The sequence below is a fragment of the Pangasianodon hypophthalmus genome, chromosome 2, assembly GCF_027358585.1.
Source record: "Pangasianodon hypophthalmus isolate fPanHyp1 chromosome 2, fPanHyp1.pri, whole genome shotgun sequence".
Lineage (NCBI taxonomy): Eukaryota > Metazoa > Chordata > Actinopteri > Siluriformes > Pangasiidae > Pangasianodon > Pangasianodon hypophthalmus.
In genome coordinates, this window is record NC_069711.1 from 16,060,096 (window position 1) to 16,077,952 (window position 17,857).

Here is a 17,857-nt window from a genome sequence, read left to right on the forward strand (position 1 = left end):
TGTAGGCTTGACTGGACTCTTATTGTGAAATGAAGCAGGCGGAAGTTTACGCAGAGACGCGGCAGTTACGGTTTGTTGTAGATTTGGGTTACCTGTAGAAATGCATTTGTGTGATGGATATCAAGAAAACTTCACTCAGGTGTCATTAAATTATGCCTAAACCAAATATATGTGGTATACTACGTCATTTAGTCTGAAAAACGAAGAAAAGACAATGAAAGTTTGCTGTCGCTGTTTGTGTGAAGAAGTTGTTTAGGTAGCGACTTGGCTAACAGTCAGGAACAAAGTGGCAAACGCTGAAGAAACACTTAAAGGTATTACTTCTTTACAAGCTCTCTGAGAGTGCTAAAACATTCAGAAAAAAACTCTAAACCTGTTCTGTTTGTTTTGCTTTATTTATACAAGGAACCTAAGACTTGAATTCTCTGGAAAGATGGAGTTATTTTCTGTCAAACTTCATCATTGGTGTAAATCCTCAGCTTGAGCACAATCCTCACATTGCAGCACTGCATCATTGTTTACGACTTTCATATATTTTATGATTGCAAATCACTATTTACTAGTTACTAGTTACTGTTTATGTGCTTGAAAGTCCACACTGCATTCACAGATGGCTGGTTTCTCTGCCAGAGCACATGCTTCATGCTTCTAAGTTGAAGACTGCAGACAGTTAAAGGGAATAAAAAGAACCCTGCTATCTAAAACTGGATTATTGTTGTCCCTCAGTGACTAACTGTATATGAAAGCAGCATGGAAATCATATTTTGTATGTATGGTCATTTATGTAACCCTGTAACTTCTAACTCATAATTTTGTATGGCGTACAAAATGATTAATGTGCTTCTAATGCAATCTTAGCAAATAATCCCTTAACAAGTTTACAGATTTTACATGCAAGGTTTTCGTAGCTGCTTGTTGCAGATATTAACAGAAGTTTCAGTCAGTAATCAGCTTTTTGTACATGTATAATGAAAGGTAAGGTAAAGGTGTTAATTCGCAACATGAAAAAAGACAAATAATAATTCATAGTAATGTAATGTGAGGTTTGTACTCATAAAATCTATCGTTACGATCATACTTGCAGGTCAAATTATGGATTCTGTTGTTCTTAAAAACAGGGTCTCGTTAATTTTTTTTTTTTTTGGCAGGGAATTAACTCTGTTTTCTTGCTGTATAAGGTGTTTCCTGGAACACAAATGGGCAGCCACAAAGTAATTTAGCTACATATAGTGCTTTCAAAATAATAGACCAGTGCTAATATTCACTGTTACATACCTGCTGTTTATTTCAGTTAAAGATTATGCACAAAGCAAAAACACAGTGTGGAAAGCAGGGTGTGTCTGCAAAGATGAGGAATACACCAGTCCGTAAGGTCACCTACAGAGTGGGATACACGTGGAACAGAGGTGGACGACTCAAAGAGCTCAGGATACGGTTAGTAATCATTACAGCAACAGGATATTCTTTAAGAAGGTGATTTTTATGATCTTGCCAAAACCAACGCTGCTTTGGGCTGTCTGTGTAGGCATCTTGCGCGGAAGTTCCTTCACCTCTGGATTCAGAAGACTTTTGGAAGAATCACTCCATCACAGGCCAGGTTCAGTTCTTGCCATTGCTGGACTGTTCGGAACTGTATGATAATAATAATAATAATAATAATATTAATAATGATAATAACTACAGCAACTATGAGTACTAGTACTACTACTAATAAAAATCAATAACTCCAGTAGGTAATTATGTGAATGGATTTAAAAATGGCTTTCTTTTCCCAGGTCTCACCACAGTAAGGTGGTCCTGAGGAAGGTTCTGAGGGCCTGGATAGATGAGTGGTGGCATGCCAGAAGAGAATGGACGCTGACCATTAGAGCAAATTGTCACTATAAGTGAGTATTTAATAGAGAAGGAATTTGTTAAGAAATAAATAATAACTAGATTATCATTGTAGAGGTAAAACCATGCTCGCTGATTCCCATTAGTTTTATTAGCTTTATTTACTGTTAGCCATATCCTCATTTATGTCTCGAATAACACTATTCAGGAATGTTAAAACATACTGCTGCCTACATGTGAGCCAAATGTTTTAAAATGCATCTCTGACTTTAGTATAATAAGCTTCTACCCAGAAGATAGAGATCCACATCAAATCTTAAAATACTAAGGGAACAATTTCTCATGTCTTTTGTCTTCTTGCTGCAGGTATGTCCTTTACAGTAAAGTGTACCAAGCCTGGTGTGAATATTTGTATATTCAGAAAGAAGAGAAAAAAAAGCTGCAGATCGCATTCATCTTTGGTATAGGATGCATGTAAATTGCAGTAAACGTTACTGAATATACACTACGGCTGCTGGTCTGTCAGCTCCTAGCTTAGATGTGTGTCATTGTGTGCTGTGTTGCAGAGAAGCGGCATCGGATGCGTGTCGTGTGGGACGGCTGGGAGCTGTATGTGGAAATGAGACGCTTAAAGCACAGGATGTATGACACAGCCCTAAAACACCACAGACGCACTGCTATTGGGTGAGCTTTATATCTGCTCATAGTCAGACATGGGTTATTCTGAGGAAAACTTATAGAACATATAGAAAAGTATATTTGTGCATCTTGTGACAGGTGGGTGTGGACTGTGTGGCAAACTGCACTACAGCAACGCAGAACAGAGCATCTTCATGAAGACTTGGCTCTACAGCAATGGACTACGTCTGTACAGAGCAGAGTAAGTGTGTGTCTAGAATAAGAAGTGTTAAATTTACTTTAAAATGTAAATTTGGATTTTATTTGGGATTTTTCCCTCATTTTCTCTCAATTTCCTCATCTGCCAATTCCCATCCACTAGCTATCTCTCCCCTATCAAAGAACAGCTACCAGCCAAGGGTACTTCCTCTGAGATGTGCGAAGCCAGTTATTGCATCTTTTCAATCTGCTGCTCATGCTACGTTTCAGAGCAGATGAACACACTTGGAGGAAACTGCCGTCTTCTGCATACATTAAAGCACAGCTGCCTACAATTGGTTTTGTATCACTTTGAATGACAGGGGAGAAAGTAATGCCTCCCACCCAGAAAACACAGCCAATTTTGCTCTCTTGTACTCCCCGCAACTTTTGTCTGTGGAATCAACTCACAATCTCGCAGGGGGTCACTATGGAGCCCACAGTGAATTTGAATTTTAATTAAAAACATTTGGTAACTATGCAGTGCCACAGAGCAAACATGCCTTGATCTGGCAAAAAAACTCAGAAGGTGAAATTTATTATGTTTTCTGAGACAAAAATGTCACTAGGAGGCAACGTCACAATATGTGAACTTTATTGTTTTAGATCTGTTTTTATATATGTACCCATGTGTCATGTTTTCTTGTCAGTTATATTTAGCTAGAGTTTTACATTTCTTGGGCAACCTGTTCACATAGTTGAAAAGAATCCAAAATGGCTTCCTATTCAGCATATAACATGGTGGCTTTGTAGAACTTATGATGTCCATTATATGTCCTTTTTATAGTGTGGACTAGCCTGTTGTCGATTACTTTATTTAAAAAAAGTAATGTGTAGTCTCTTGGATGTGTGTTAGGGCATCTCTGTGTTTAGAAAGTCTTTGTATGCTATTATAATTGCATCCATTTACAATAGAGTTGTCACTGTGATCCTGTTTCTTTCCCTGTTCCCTGTCTCCAAACAAAGTTATGTCCAGAACAGAGGTGGAGTGAAAGGCAAGTGGATCGTTAAGGAGTAAATAAGTATTGGATGCTCAGAATTGAACTAATAAAAAAAAACCAACACAGCTTAGGCTAAACAGACTTCAGTTTAATTTATTTTTTATTAAAACTAATTAGTCAGATTAATCAGATATGTATCACTTGCTGGTGCTGTCAGCATCTGTTGTTTTCTTTCTGGAGCTGATGATGTTCTTTGCTTCTGACGGAGTTCTCATTATCAGGAGATCTTAAAAATCTCTGCTATATGCATGAGAGGAATTCTGCTTTCTCATACTGACCATCCTCTTTTTCTGGATTTGCAATGTGTAATATAAATGCATATTTCACATTTGACCAAATTATGTGTGTTGATTGCAGGCATGGCTGCAATGGAAAAAAAAATATGCACAGACATGTATCTTGAGAGAGAAAGAAGCCAGAGCACATCTTCAATACTGCCAGCAAATCCAGAACCGTGTACTACAATGCTGGATTACACACACTCAGCACAAGAAAGTTAAAAATGAGGCAAAAGGTACCAGACCCTAACTGTGTTCAGCTATGCACTTTGAAAAAGCATGGCGTTTATTCATAAGGTCTGAAAAGTTAATTCAGTGTGTATTTCTTTCATAAGTCTTTCTGTAATTACACTAGAGTATCTCATTGTAAGTTCACTGAATAGCTCACATCCCATATTTTGTATATCTTGATATAAATGATAAATTTGCCGGGAAATTCTTCCTGTATCAAGCTGCAATTTGCTCATGTGTTACAGCTGTGGCTAGCAGTGTATTGCGCTGCTCTGTGATGAGGAGGTACTGGTGTGCATGGCACAGAGCTATGCAAAACAGACAGACTGACAGAGTTAAAGAACAGATTGCAGAGAATTTAGCACTGCATGCCACTCAATGCCGGGCATTTTCACATTGGAGAGATTGTATCCTTATATGCATTCAGTCATTATTTTTAAAATATGCTTTTCTAATAGATTTTTATCTACTTGTTTTCTCCAAATCTGATCCTAGGCAATTTCCACCAGCTATTTCTCCCTAAAAGCATGGTACTGGGCTAATGTTCTTCTGCTGAGACATGAAACCAGACACTGCCTCTTGAACTACTGCTGGCGTAATATTATAGGAAAGCTGAATGCTCTTGCAGGAGAGTGCTTTATTTTGTATGCACAATTTGTCATCCTTCCCACCCAGGGCCAGTTACGCTCTCTCTGACTGCTGGCTGCAGACAGAATCCTGATGATGCCACAGCCATCAGTGACCGGGTGCCTGTGATGGCCAGAATTGGCCGTTCTTCCCTATCAATCACCGTGGCATTAGCCAATCATGGGCGTCTGTGAGCTCATGTATGTGGAAGTGGGAGGATAACCCTTTCCTCATGTGGAAGCATGTGATAGCCTTCACCCTCTCTTGTTGGTAGCTGTCACGTGATAGGAGAGATCTGCCTGATGGGTGGGAATTGGCCATGACTAAAGTAGGGAAAAATCCAAAAAAAAAAAAATTCTCCGCCTCTAAGGGGGAAAACAATAAAGATGCTGGAGAAGTATCTGTTTTCCTTGTAGTTGTTTTATTTAAAACTTTTCCTTGTACACTTTCCTTATCTGCTTTGTAGATGTGCACATGTGCTCTGTAAAGGCCAAGAAAGAACAGACTGCCATTCAACATCGACACCTTCACCTGCTGGTCAGAAACATATGAGCTGTGCTGTCTTGGGAATACTAATACAGGAAGTTCTTACAAATTTTCTGCTGAAGTGAAACATTCTCTATTTCTCACTTTGCTCTCTTTCCTTTTTCAGCGTGTAGGGTTTAAAGGCTTGGCCCTAAATGCCACTCGCTGTAAAACTCATCAGTTCAACAAGAACATGAGTGCAAAGCATCATCGGCACACAGTAAGAGAAACTAATTGTTACTATGTATGAAATTTATGCAGTATTTCTCTAGCATCTTTAGTATCTAGTCTCTCCAGTACTTTGCAAAGTATTACTTGAAACACTTGACTTAATATGATTGTACATTTAGTATTGCATGTATTAAGTTTGTTTGATATGTTAGCTTTTGTGTTCTATTCATTAGGTAACATGTTGTTTTGCAGATGATGGTGAAATATTGGAAGCTTTGGCAGCTGCGCTTGGAGCAGATTGAAGAAAGGCGTGTTCAGCCTCAAATCACTGTAGCAGTGAACTATCACAGGTTCATAATTGGAATTTAAAGATCACAAGTGTAAAAACCTACTATTTTAAACAACTTGGACTTAGTTTAATGCAGTACTTCTTAAACCGGTCCTTGGGGATCTCCATACAGTTTTTGCCTTCTCCCAGCATCCAAAACACATAAACCAAGAAACACTGAATATCTGAGATTTGAGAAAGGGAAAAAAAATGTTGACATCTATGGGGCTCCAAGGACCAATTTAATAAACATTGGTTTAAGGCAAGTCCATTGCAGATGATGTTTTTCAGAGAGGGCATTACATAACTTTAGTGTTTTTACACTAAATGAACAATTTAATGATATGTAAATATTTTTATGTAGCATTTTAATTAAATACAGTGGAATTAAAAAGAAAGTCAAATGCTATAGTATAGCAGGGATGCCAAAGATATCAAGATCAGGAGTTTTTTTTTCCACCAGCATTTTCCTGTTCAAAGACAGCTTATTTAAATCAACAGTTAATTCCCAGGTTTAGTAGTTGTGCTAGAGCAGGGAACTCCATCTGAAACAGACAGAACTTTGTGTTTACCTTTAGAATTACAGTGCTGAGAGTTTATCTTCGGAGATGGAGGGAGCGCTGCAAAGAGCACAGACACATGCAGGTAACAGCCTGAATCTGATTCAAGTTTTATCACACACTCTTCCTCCACAGTTAGATCAAGTGATTCTCTGTTCACCTACTCTATCATAAACCACTATTCAGTAGTGCAGTTAACATCAGCATAATGAAAGAATCACTTGTCACATTATACGAACCTTATTTTCCTTATATGTGTGTTTGTGTGTGAAGGATTTAGAGTTGCGAGCTGACTCTTGGTTTGCAAACCGGATCCTTCCAAAATATATGAAATCCTGGACAGAGTTTACAATACAAAGAATAGAGCACAGGGAGAGGAGAGAAATAGCCGAACAGCATCATCAGTGAGTCTGTGAAATAGTAAACATGAGATTCATTTGGACCTGACTGTGTGTGTGTGCGTGTGTGAGAGTGAGAGAGACTACTAATATATTTTTCATGTTTTTGTTAAATGCATGGTGATTTAAAGCCCCTGCCAATGTATGTATATTTATGATTTATTTGTTTTATATACATCTTTGACTGCAGCTCTGACTATTGATGTCAAAAGCTATGTTTCAACAATGTCAAGCTTCTCAGTTGATAGATTTGTAAATGAATACCTGATATCACTTAATCCCAACACGATCCGTCTAAACTCAGACCAGCCAAAAATTTGAAAGATATAATGCCTCTGCCGCCATGTCGTTCATGCATCTGTCTGAGATTCTTGTCAGAGTGATATCTCAAGAAGGAGTGGTTGAATGTTTGTAGGATTTATATGGCATTATTATTGTAACTGGCATTGTAACTGTACTTGTCTTCTTGCTGCTTTGAGTTTAGTGAGATCACATTGGGATTAAGTAATGTCAGGTATTCATGTACAAATCAAAATTAGGAATTTGCTGCCGTCAGCTCCCATCTTTAGTAACCACAAAGACTTAAGCGCACATTTCATGCTCACTCTGCTTTTTACCTTGTGTGATCTGACGTGCCCACAATGTTCTGATCAGGTGGAAATTTTTTTAAGGCAATATAACTAAGAAATTAGATGAGTCTAAACATTTATTGAATTTGACATTAGTAAATTAAGGGTTAATTAAGGTATTAAGTGACAGATCTTCCAAAGTTTTTTACACACTTGAAACTTGTCAACAGAGGCTTTAAAAATAAATATCTGCTTCATATGTTGTTAAGATGCCGTTTGATAAATCAGCTTTTTGTTACTTAAATGAGCTATTGTTCTTGAACATGTCTTTTGGTGAAAGTGAACTGTGTGAATGTGCATGTTAGAACTTACTGTGGTCTGTTTGTGTGTATTTTTTGTTGTTGTTGTTGATTGTATAGACAGCAGATGTACAGCTGGGCTTTTTATACCTGGTGGGAACGTTGTGTTCATCAGAAAGACCAGAGACTGGCGGAGAGAATGGTAAACAATTAGGGAAACAGACACGCATGCATCATTAACTATATAAATGGACATACAAAATTCTCTTGAAAAAGATGGTTGAAAGCCTGGAGATTTTTTTTGTGTAACCTTCTTGTGAAGTCAGAAGACTCTTTTTGTATTGGAATGCACATGTACTGTAATTTGAGGCAAATATAAATACTAAGTAAGTAACCATAAGACCTTTTACCACTGTCCAAAGTAGTGGTACAGTACCTTTGATAGCAGATGACTGGAACTGTGTGTTTTCCATTGGCTTTGTGTAAAGCAACAAAATTCCAGGTGAATGGTTTTTGCTACCCACAGAAGATTGGACACAGTAGTTAGTAAAGCTCCACGAAGATTACTTACAGTTTCTTTAGGATTTTTTAGTGGCCATATGTGAATCATTTCTTGTTTTTGACCTTGCAGAGGAAATCACCCCTATTTATATAGTGTTATTGTTTATATTAAATCGATAGAAATCAGTAACTTCTAATAAAACCTTACCTGATTCTACACACCTGCAAACTCACGCTCATTTCCCAGCGTGCTCTTGATATTTTCCTCAGGCTGTGTTGCATGAAGAGAGAGTGTGTGTGTCCCGTGCCTGGTCTAAGTGGCTGTGCAGGATGTTTCAGCAGAGAGAGGACAGGCTCAAGCAAACAAAAGCTGTAACACTTTGCAGTCGCACTCTTCTGCACAAAACTCTGAAGCAGTGGAGACACAATGTCAGCAGCATCCAGAGGAGGTGTGACACAGACACTGAAATCAGGCTCAGTGCACTGTCAGTAAGTTTATTGTTGTAACTCATTGAGGGTGGGTGTTTAAAATTGTGTTTGGTTGTTGTGTGTTCTCCGTCAGTCAGAGACGTTTTGAGCAGGCAGTGGTCTATGACAGCCAGCAGTGCATGAGGCGAGCTCTGATTGGCTGGCGTGAGGTATTGACAGTTACTATGAATTACTGCAGATGTTTTTATGTCACTGTACATATGTATGAATGAATATGAGTGTAACTGTGTCTGTGTTGTTCCAGTATGTAGAGTGCAGAAGAGAGAAGAACAGGCGATTGATGCAAATTGATGAGCACTATGAAGGAAGACTGCGCAGGCAAATGTTCGAGGCATGGAAGGTGGAGTATCCATAAGGAGAGAGAATATTTAGACAATAGATAATATTATACATTGATGCTAATAGAACATAAAGATACTATTCCACCACAGGAACCTTTTCAGGAACTCAGGAACCTTATGGACCAGGGCCAGTTTTAGTTCCTGGGTTGTAGTTTCAAGAATGTTTTTAGTTCCTACTTTAAAGTAATAATCAAATAATCAAAGGTTTCTGAAATGTATTGGTAACACATACCCCAAACTACATTTTAAAGTTTTGGAACATTCTGGAATGTCAGTGGAAAAATTATAAAAATAAAAAATTTTATACCTTGTATTAATCAAGATTAGTACCCTCATCACTTTGTGTGTATGTGTGTGTGTACATGTATAGCAACACCATGCACAGACCCAGCAGATCAACCTAAGTGTAGAAAAACGTTACCAGCAACATCAGACACATCTGCTCAGGTATTACACTTACACTGCATTGCTGTTGTGAATATTTAGTTTTTATTATGAACATCTCCTGTTTTTACGTTTGCGTCTGTTCACTACAGGAGGATGCTGTGTTTGTGGAGGAGGAATGTGCGTCTGTCAGTCGAGGAAAGAGAGAAAGAGACACGAGCAAAGTGTCATCATCAGCACAGCTTACTGTCAAAGGTGCTCTTGACTGCATGTATATGACTGTGGTGTGGGGCGATGAAACCTATTAGTTGGTTCCCATCCAGGCTGTATTTCCGCCTTGCTCTCTGTGATCCACTTTGTCCTACCCTGATTAGGATAAAGTGGTTACTGAAGATGAATGAATAAATAAACGGCGATTCTATGTGCTTGAAGATATCCTGAATGCTATTGCTAAACATTATAAACCAAGTGAAGATTGTGTTCTTCACTGCCCAGATGCTGATATGGATAACAATGCCATGATTTGTTTACGTAATATCCATCTCCTTGTTGATAAACCTTATTGATAAGTGTCACTGAAAAAAAAACCCTGAAATATTATTTCATATTTTAAGTGATAATGTAGCTATTTTTATGCGCAGGTGTTGTTAGCATGGCATCAGAGATCAGCATTCAAAGCATTTCACCATCACCAGCAGGAGGAAGCAGTGAGAGAAGCTCAACTTCACCTGGACAGAGGTACTATTTGCATCACAGTTTTTGCTTGTTTTAAGATTCAGTACTATAAATTTCCCAGAGTTCCCCTTGGGGATCAGTAACATGCATCTATGTATCGTCTGTCTGTCTGTTTGTCCGTCCATCCGTCTGTCCATCTAACCATACTGTTCAGTTTTAATATTCAGCACTATATATATTTCAGGTTTTTTCATGAATTATTGAAAGATATGACATTTGAAATCAAAATATATCTCAATTGTTGTCTTTGTACACACTTGGGTGTTTATTTTAATTGCTTTGCCACAATTACACACACAATTTCATTTAGCTGGCAACACGTGTATTAATAAAATGTCAAGTGTTATCAACTAACACTGGCTGGATATCAACATACAATAAGGCAAATTCTGGACCCAGCAAATATTGTGACTTTACATAAAAAATAGGTTTAGTTATATTATTGAAGTGTATTATCCTTAATCCCTTTAGTTAACAATAACAAAACTTGTATTATTTTTTCAGAAATATGTTTTTGGTAGTATGAGTTTTGTATTAGAGATTCTATCCACTCAGAACCGTGCTCGTGTGTGTTTTCTGGCAGTTCGGATGCGGGCAGTTCTTAGGAGGTGGAGAGAGAAACACATTGAGGTGAGAGAAGAGAGGCAGTCTATGGAGAAAGCCTGCAGATATCACCGCCATATCCTGCTCAAAAAAAGTCTCAGGGCCTGGATCTTGAATAATTACCAGCACAAACACTATCAGGTGCCCGTCAGCCTGTCTTTACCACCCTGTATTAGACTGTAATACTCATCCTTATTTTCCTGATCTATTTATGTTGAATGTGTGTGTATTCATTAGGTCATGAAAAACAGAAGCAATGAGCTGCACAGATTAAGAGTGTGTCAACGTTTTTTTATCCTCTGGAAAGCACAGGTGAGTACTACACATTCATCATTTGTACTATAGACACCTCCAATTTTGTGTTTAATGCATTATATAGAACGTTATTGGGTATTAGTGTCAAAAACAAAAAGAAAAATAAGCAAAATATTGACCAAATATAAAATATTCTTAAAGATATTCCACAGAATACTTTGTACGTTTTTGTGGGTTTTTAAAACATAATGTTAAAATTGTAGATATCTTTACAGGAACTTAGACATACAGTATAAATAGACAACAGAGTACGAGTTGTAACTATAGCAGCAAAAGCTAAAGATTTAAAAAAAAAAAAAAAAAAGTTGTGAAGGTGCATGATTCTTACAGTTTGTCCCCTTTTGTCCTTTACCCATCTATTTATATATGTCACAGCTACAGAGCAGAAGAAGAGAGGCAGAGCTAACAGAGATGGCCCTTTGGCACTGGTGCCTGAACCTGCAGGCCAAGGTAATGTCTGAACAACAACTATACCTGAACATTTAACTTCTTAACAATTATCGGATTCAGTGTTGTGCGTGTGTGTGTATTTATGACATCAGGTGCTCTGTGCCTGGAGACACTGGGTTGCTGAGTGTCAAAGAAAACAGAGTCGTCTTGCAGCAGCAGCTCAATTCTACAGAGATGAACTGCTACGAGAAGGCGTTACCCACATCCTTACATACGCAACACACATGAGTGCGTTCTCTTCCAACATGGCTTTCCACAGTCATGAACAGGTGTGTATGCGTGTGTTTGGAATAGGGACACGACTTCTACATAATTTTAATATTGTTTTGACGAGGTTGTGTTGAGCTGTTTAACTGGGTATTCAAACACCGATGCACACTCTTAATGTGTCAGTTATACATTTTGAAAAGAAAAAAGAAAGGAATGTGTTTATATTTAAAATGTTATGTCACAGAGTTCACGGCAGCTGCAGGCAGTGGTAAGGCGGTGCGCCTTGCGATGGAAACAGCGGGCGTTATGCAAGCCTTCCAGAGTCGGAGAGACAAATAAAAATGACAGGCCATCTAAAACAAAAAAGAATGTATCCTTCTCCCTGCCTGAAGGCCACTCGCACAGCCACACCTACCAACCAATCAGGAGTCCAGCCACAGAGCAGAGGACAGGAGATTCCACTGTAAACAAACTGTAAGTAAAAACCTGAAGAACAAGTTACTGAATTACATAGAGAATTATATAAGTACAAAGATGGGAGTTGAACTGATTACATCTCAGTACATCAGTGGTCAGTGGTTGTTATGTAGGCATTGCCAGGGTGGATAACTGTGAATAGACCTGGTGCGATGTCATATCAGTGAACAGCTATCATTGGTTATATAGCTAGTTTATTTTTTGTAAGCTGCACTGAGGAAAATAATGAGGCAAAAAGGCAGTGTGACCAATACATAAAAATCAGCAGTAGCTCAGTCCACAGTTTTGATTTCTACTGGCATAAATATAATATTTTGTGGGTTTTTTAACAGGCTTATTTACAGATTTCAGCTTCCCCTGTTATTTGTATTGCAAAGGCCAATATTGTGATAATTTTTGATAACAAATGATATATTGTGCCACCTTATGATTGTCCTCTTATTAAATCTGCAGACTGCTGGTTCGAGCATCTAGGCTGCAACCACGAAGGCCTGATGACTTATTACACTCCCCAGCCAAAGACCTGCTGCAGCACCCAGTCAGACACAGCAGACACAGTCACACAGAAAATAATCACAAAGCAACACACCCTAGGAGGTACAGTTTCCCACACGATAATCACAAACCAGCACAGATTAGCAGGTAATACTATGACTATATACACTGCAAGTCAAAAGTTTGGACACACCTCCTTATAATGAAGAAATTAACACAATGAAATAACATGGATTTATGCAGAGACCAAGGAAAGGTTTAAACAGATCAAAAGTATTTTGATATTTAAAATTCTTAATTCTTAATTCCTGATGAAGCTTTTAACACATATTTTTGTATCTTCTCAACCAGCATCACCTAGGAGGTTTTTCCCAAAATGGCCAAGCAGTTGTTTTTAAAAGTTTTAAATGAAACTGCTTGCTTGGGGAATCAACTTATTTTTAAGTAAACACTACTTGTTTTAAGTAAAATTTATTAAAAGATACATTTTAAAATACATATACTGGTCAGAATGGTGTGAATACAATTTAGTAATAAAAGATTTAGAAGCTCATAAACTGATGATTTAAGATTGTTGTACTTTGGCATAGAATTTTTTTTTTTTTTTTTTTTTTCCCCCAGTCAAGCCTATAAATTATGTTTCTATAAATGATTTCATAGAATTGTTTTTTCAGTCAATACCGTGTATGTTCCTGGTATAAAGGCGGGGTTTCTCCCGGACAAATATTGAGGGGTAGCAGGGCAGGTACCTGCTCCATTTTACATTAGATTTTATGTACAATTGTAAACAAGAGCATGATTTTAAGTTTGGCAAAAATAAAAATAAAAAATTGGATTTATAATGTGAATTCATTGGATCCATGTTGTCCACCATGTCAATTGTGTAATGCATATAAAACAATTATGTTAAAACATTTCCAAGTAAAAATCATGAATGTTTCAAACACTGCCAGATTGTGATATTAGAAAATCCCTTACATTCCTTTATGTAACCTCTTTATCACTTTGTTTTCTTGTTTGCAGTGCTCAGCCGCAGCGTGCAGGTCAGACTGACACTGGGTCCACATCACCTTTAGCATCTGTTCCAGTGGCTTGTCCATCCCCCTCTTTTTCACTTCCATTCACCCAGCCTCAGCCCCCGGGATTGTCTCTCTCCACTTCACTGCAGCCTCCTGTTCTGACCATAAAGCCTCCAGTCCTGGCCTTCAGGTCTGCTTCTACAGGAAACTCCACCATACAGATTAGTGCTGACAACCAGGAGGTCCTGCTGCCTCCTTCTTCATTTACTGCACCTAAATCACTGTGCAAGGTGAGTATTGCAGGCATAGTTCTACATTTGCATGGATGGAACCTGCCTGGTTTCATGGTTTAATCATTTTTCAAAGTATCAAAGCTCTCTGTTTTTTCCCGCTTTTTCCATTTTATAGCTTTCTTTTTTTCCTTTTCCTTTTTTCCTCTGACATGTGAAGAAGACAAGTTCTAGGCACAAGGATCCCTCACTCCTCTCCCCTCAAGATTTCATCCACCCTACTCTGCCTGGCCAAAGTAAACAATACACACAGAGACACACTTCACCTATACTGTCTAAAGGATTTATATTACATTTCAATAGCATAATTCCAGTCAATAGTCTTAGTAGTAGTGGTAAAAAGATGGATAAACCCTACATTTCTGTAATGTCAGTTTGTGCCTGACTGCAAAAAGATACATAATCTAAAAATGCCTGTACCTTTTAATACGTTGGTATTTCATAATAGTAGCCTGTAATCCTGTACTACATTTGCTAGTACTGCATTACTGCATGATATACATGTTAACACACAAGTAAGCGTGGCAGTGAAATGAGGTGTACAAACTGCACGTCATTCAGTTTCATGCAGCGTTGGCATGTTCAGATGACGCAATAGAGTTTAACTTATATAATTAAGAAGCAATTCAATGTGGAGACTACCTCTATTTCAGAGAGAATAGCTTTTTTAAACGCTTCAAAAGGTGAGTAAATGCTATGTTATATTTAGAGGGATGTGTAAATGTTGTTTAGATGTTTTTACCCTCCACTACATCTGATTTATGGGACTGTATAAAAAAGTTGTTCTGAATCCTTTTGAGTCATCTGGGTGTCTAACCAGCAGGTGTGTGTGGAAGTGTTTTTGTGGATGCGGAAGATGATGACAATGAGGAGCCAATGCTCCTACAGACAAGCAGTGATCCTACTGAAGCTCTCAACAGGGAACTACATAATATCAGACTCGACCTGCAGAGATATCAGCAAGACAAAACTCAGATGCAGTATGTACTATGTCTTGAATGTGCTGTGACCTCTGGCTGGTTTTGAGATTTTTTTTTTTGCTGAAACTGAAACTGAAAGTATTTGTCCTGGTGAAAGATCTGTCTCTCTTTACAAACAGGACGTGGCGCAAACTTCAAAAAGTGATGAGAAATTGGCTCCAGACAACAGGCAGTGATGCAGATACTGAAGAAAGAGAGAGCATTATACAAGAATTAAATGAGGTATTTATCTAATTCATCTCAATCCTTTCAGTATCCCAGTCCCAGACAGGACTGAAGAGAGTCCAATGAGAACAGCCTTCTCAGTGTGCCTAATTTCTTGCTTCTGTTGGAATGACCTGATTCAGGCAGATGATGGTGGTCCTTTTTAAAGACCAGTCCACACCAATATGGATGCCCAGTCCATATCATATGGATATGATTTTATTTATTAGACAGAAAAATGCATATGTGAATTGTGAAAGGGGTTTGTCATTAAAAAAAGTCATACTTATTTTGTTGTGAAATAACAATAACTGTACATCACATCATGAGATCATTCAAGAGTTTGGACTTTATAAAGCTCTTTATGCTCTGTTACAAACACACATAGTCTGTAAGTGAACATGTTCAACTGAATATCCTGACTATGGCCTGTTTATAATTGGTCCATCAGTTTTTAACACATGAATTTTGAAAAAATGCAAACATCAGCTTCATTCAGAAAGACATTTTTTGGACTTGGAGTACAGGTTTCTGTAGAGTAGCAGGTATGTTTAGAATTTTTGACATACAAATTTATCAATTATGCAACCTGTTTGCATTTGAATTTAATCGTTGACTATTTATTTTGCACATCACATCTCCACCAATTCTCTTCCACTGCTTGTTTTCTAACATTCTAACTAGAATTTTTGTATTTGAAGGCTTTGTGTAAGGAAGAAAGAAAAGTCAGTTATTTGATGTATTTATTTGTAATACAGGTGAACACTTTAAAAGGTAAAAACTTTCAGCTGCACATGTGGCATGATCATAAATAAGACCCTTCTGGGTTACATTTAACATGCATTCTTTTGGAAGATCAGTTTAAGCATAAATCTGCCTGTGAGAATAACAGCTGTCAGGTGTATTATTGTTGCAGATGGCAGTTTCTACAGTCAACCAGTATTTCACATTGTGTTTACATGTGCCTTGTGTCTATGGTACAAGTCTGACTGATTTGAATAATTATTATTATTTTTTTTTTAAATACAGCTAGAGATCCGTATTGCTGCTCTGTCTGAGAAAATAAATGAACGGAAGCCCATCATGATCTGCCATGCTGCAAGAGTCAGCAGTATAGAAAGCCAGCTGCTGAGAGCCAACGTTAACATGTAGATATTATGCATTCTGTCATCCGTGTGTTTTGCACCCCTTCTAGATTACCACTAGATAGATCAGGTAAAGGTGAGGAATTAGGAATTTCTTGAAGCCTGTAGCTATTCGCATTCAGATTCATGTCAAATTAACTTCTAGTTATCTGTCAAACCTAAACTGTCAGGAAATGCAATGATGTCTTTGACAAAATGTAGGCCAAGTGTAGAAATAGCAGCAACCTAAAGTATTGTACATTTTCATTTTTACCATTTATTTATTTGTAAGAAAAACATTTTTATATTTGTAGATCTTTGAGTGTAGTTTTATGTAAATAAATAGTTCTTTTCATATATTTGTATATTTTCTTACCTTTCTATGTGTCTGACCAACACTTGCATGTACTGTAGGTCTTGTTTCCACTGCTTTTGCAATTCTTCCCATTAAAAAGAAACCTTGGCTAGTAGGCACAACATGTTCTGGAAAAGCTGGAAGCAAGATGTCGGTGACAACACTATGATTCCTTCCACATGCGCTCAGAGCCCAGAATACCATTCCCTCTGAAAACACGCATCTCTTTTCCTTACAATGGTTCAGTAGTGGATACTTGGACCCTGTTTTGGCTCTTATAGTCCCAGACTGATAGCACTGCAGATTTGAAAGAAAATTAAAAATGATAAATAAGAGCTGCTCTGTGTGTATTTGTGTGAGTGCGGGGTGTCAGTGTTAAGAATATGTAGAGTTGTCCAGTTTCCATTTCAGTAACTTCACTGTTTGCGGGTATGCTTGAGTGACACAAAGAACAACAGGCTAAAAAAATATGATGCTTTATACTCTAGGTTATGAAATTGTTAGATAAGTAAGGAATAAAAAACAACCGGGCATACTGTTATATGAAAATAACTAATAATGTGGTGGTGTTATTATTTTCCAATAACAACACGTCCAAAAGTGTGTTTTATTACCACAGCAATTTACCAATGATTACATATCATATGTTTAACCGTATAACCATTTAACCATATAATTACAATTTAATGTTGCACAATGTCCACTTGACAAGTTAGTTCCTGTTATGCCTTATGTTATAGCATCTATAAACAGTCTTTCCCTCAACAGGCTCTTTCAATTTCTGCTGAAGATGATAATACAAAATAACTGCAGTTTGTTATATTACTGAAAAACCTGAAATCGCAAAGTCCTCTGTCCTGAAGTCTCTCTCATGTCAGGAAACTTACTGATGGCTGCAAAGGACTGACACCTGAGACTCTTTCCATAAAAGCCAAATAAATGTCACCATTTCACATTTTCTGTTAAATAGCTACACATTAAAAAAATTTTTTTTTTATTTTTTAACCAGTTTATTATTAGGCTTAGATTATGTGGAGCATCCACCATATAAGTCTCTTTGTAAATTGTTACTATAGAAATGCTGACATATTTGAGCACAATGAGCACATTATATAAACCAGTGATTTGGCTTGGAGCCAGAACAATTATCAGAGCAGCAGTTATAGAAAATTAACACTAAACACCTTCT

At 37.6% G+C, this 17,857-nt stretch overlaps 1 protein-coding gene across 7 annotated transcripts; it reads left to right on the forward strand.

Moving 5' to 3' along the window:
* sfi1 (SFI1 centrin binding protein) lies at positions 1–16,668 on the forward strand. Of its 7 annotated transcripts, XM_026918361.3 has the most exons (33): positions 10–139; positions 246–314; positions 1,292–1,434; positions 1,526–1,597; positions 1,776–1,886; positions 2,200–2,294; positions 2,400–2,517; positions 2,611–2,713; positions 4,068–4,224; positions 4,465–4,626; positions 5,313–5,383; positions 5,499–5,591; positions 5,795–5,892; positions 6,449–6,515; positions 6,704–6,834; positions 7,817–7,898; positions 8,468–8,646; positions 8,760–8,835; positions 8,931–9,026; positions 9,398–9,474; positions 9,564–9,666; positions 10,053–10,149; positions 10,730–10,890; positions 10,987–11,061; positions 11,440–11,514; positions 11,607–11,783; positions 11,969–12,198; positions 12,655–12,798; positions 13,720–14,005; positions 14,166–14,241; positions 14,826–14,985; positions 15,105–15,207; positions 16,219–16,668. In XM_026918361.3, exons 3-33 carry the CDS (start codon positions 1,301–1,303, stop codon positions 16,339–16,341), a joined length of 3,732 nt encoding a protein of 1,243 aa, XP_026774162.3. In that variant the 5' UTR covers positions 10–139; positions 246–314; positions 1,292–1,300; the 3' UTR covers positions 16,342–16,668. The 7 variants fall into 7 exon arrangements, with proteins under 7 accessions (XP_053088129.1, XP_026774084.3, XP_026774324.3 ...); XM_026918283.3 differs by having other exon boundaries at positions 2–314; XM_026918523.3 differs by having other exon boundaries at positions 2–314; positions 14,829–14,985.
* Positions 16,669–17,857: the final 1,189 nt, after the last annotated feature.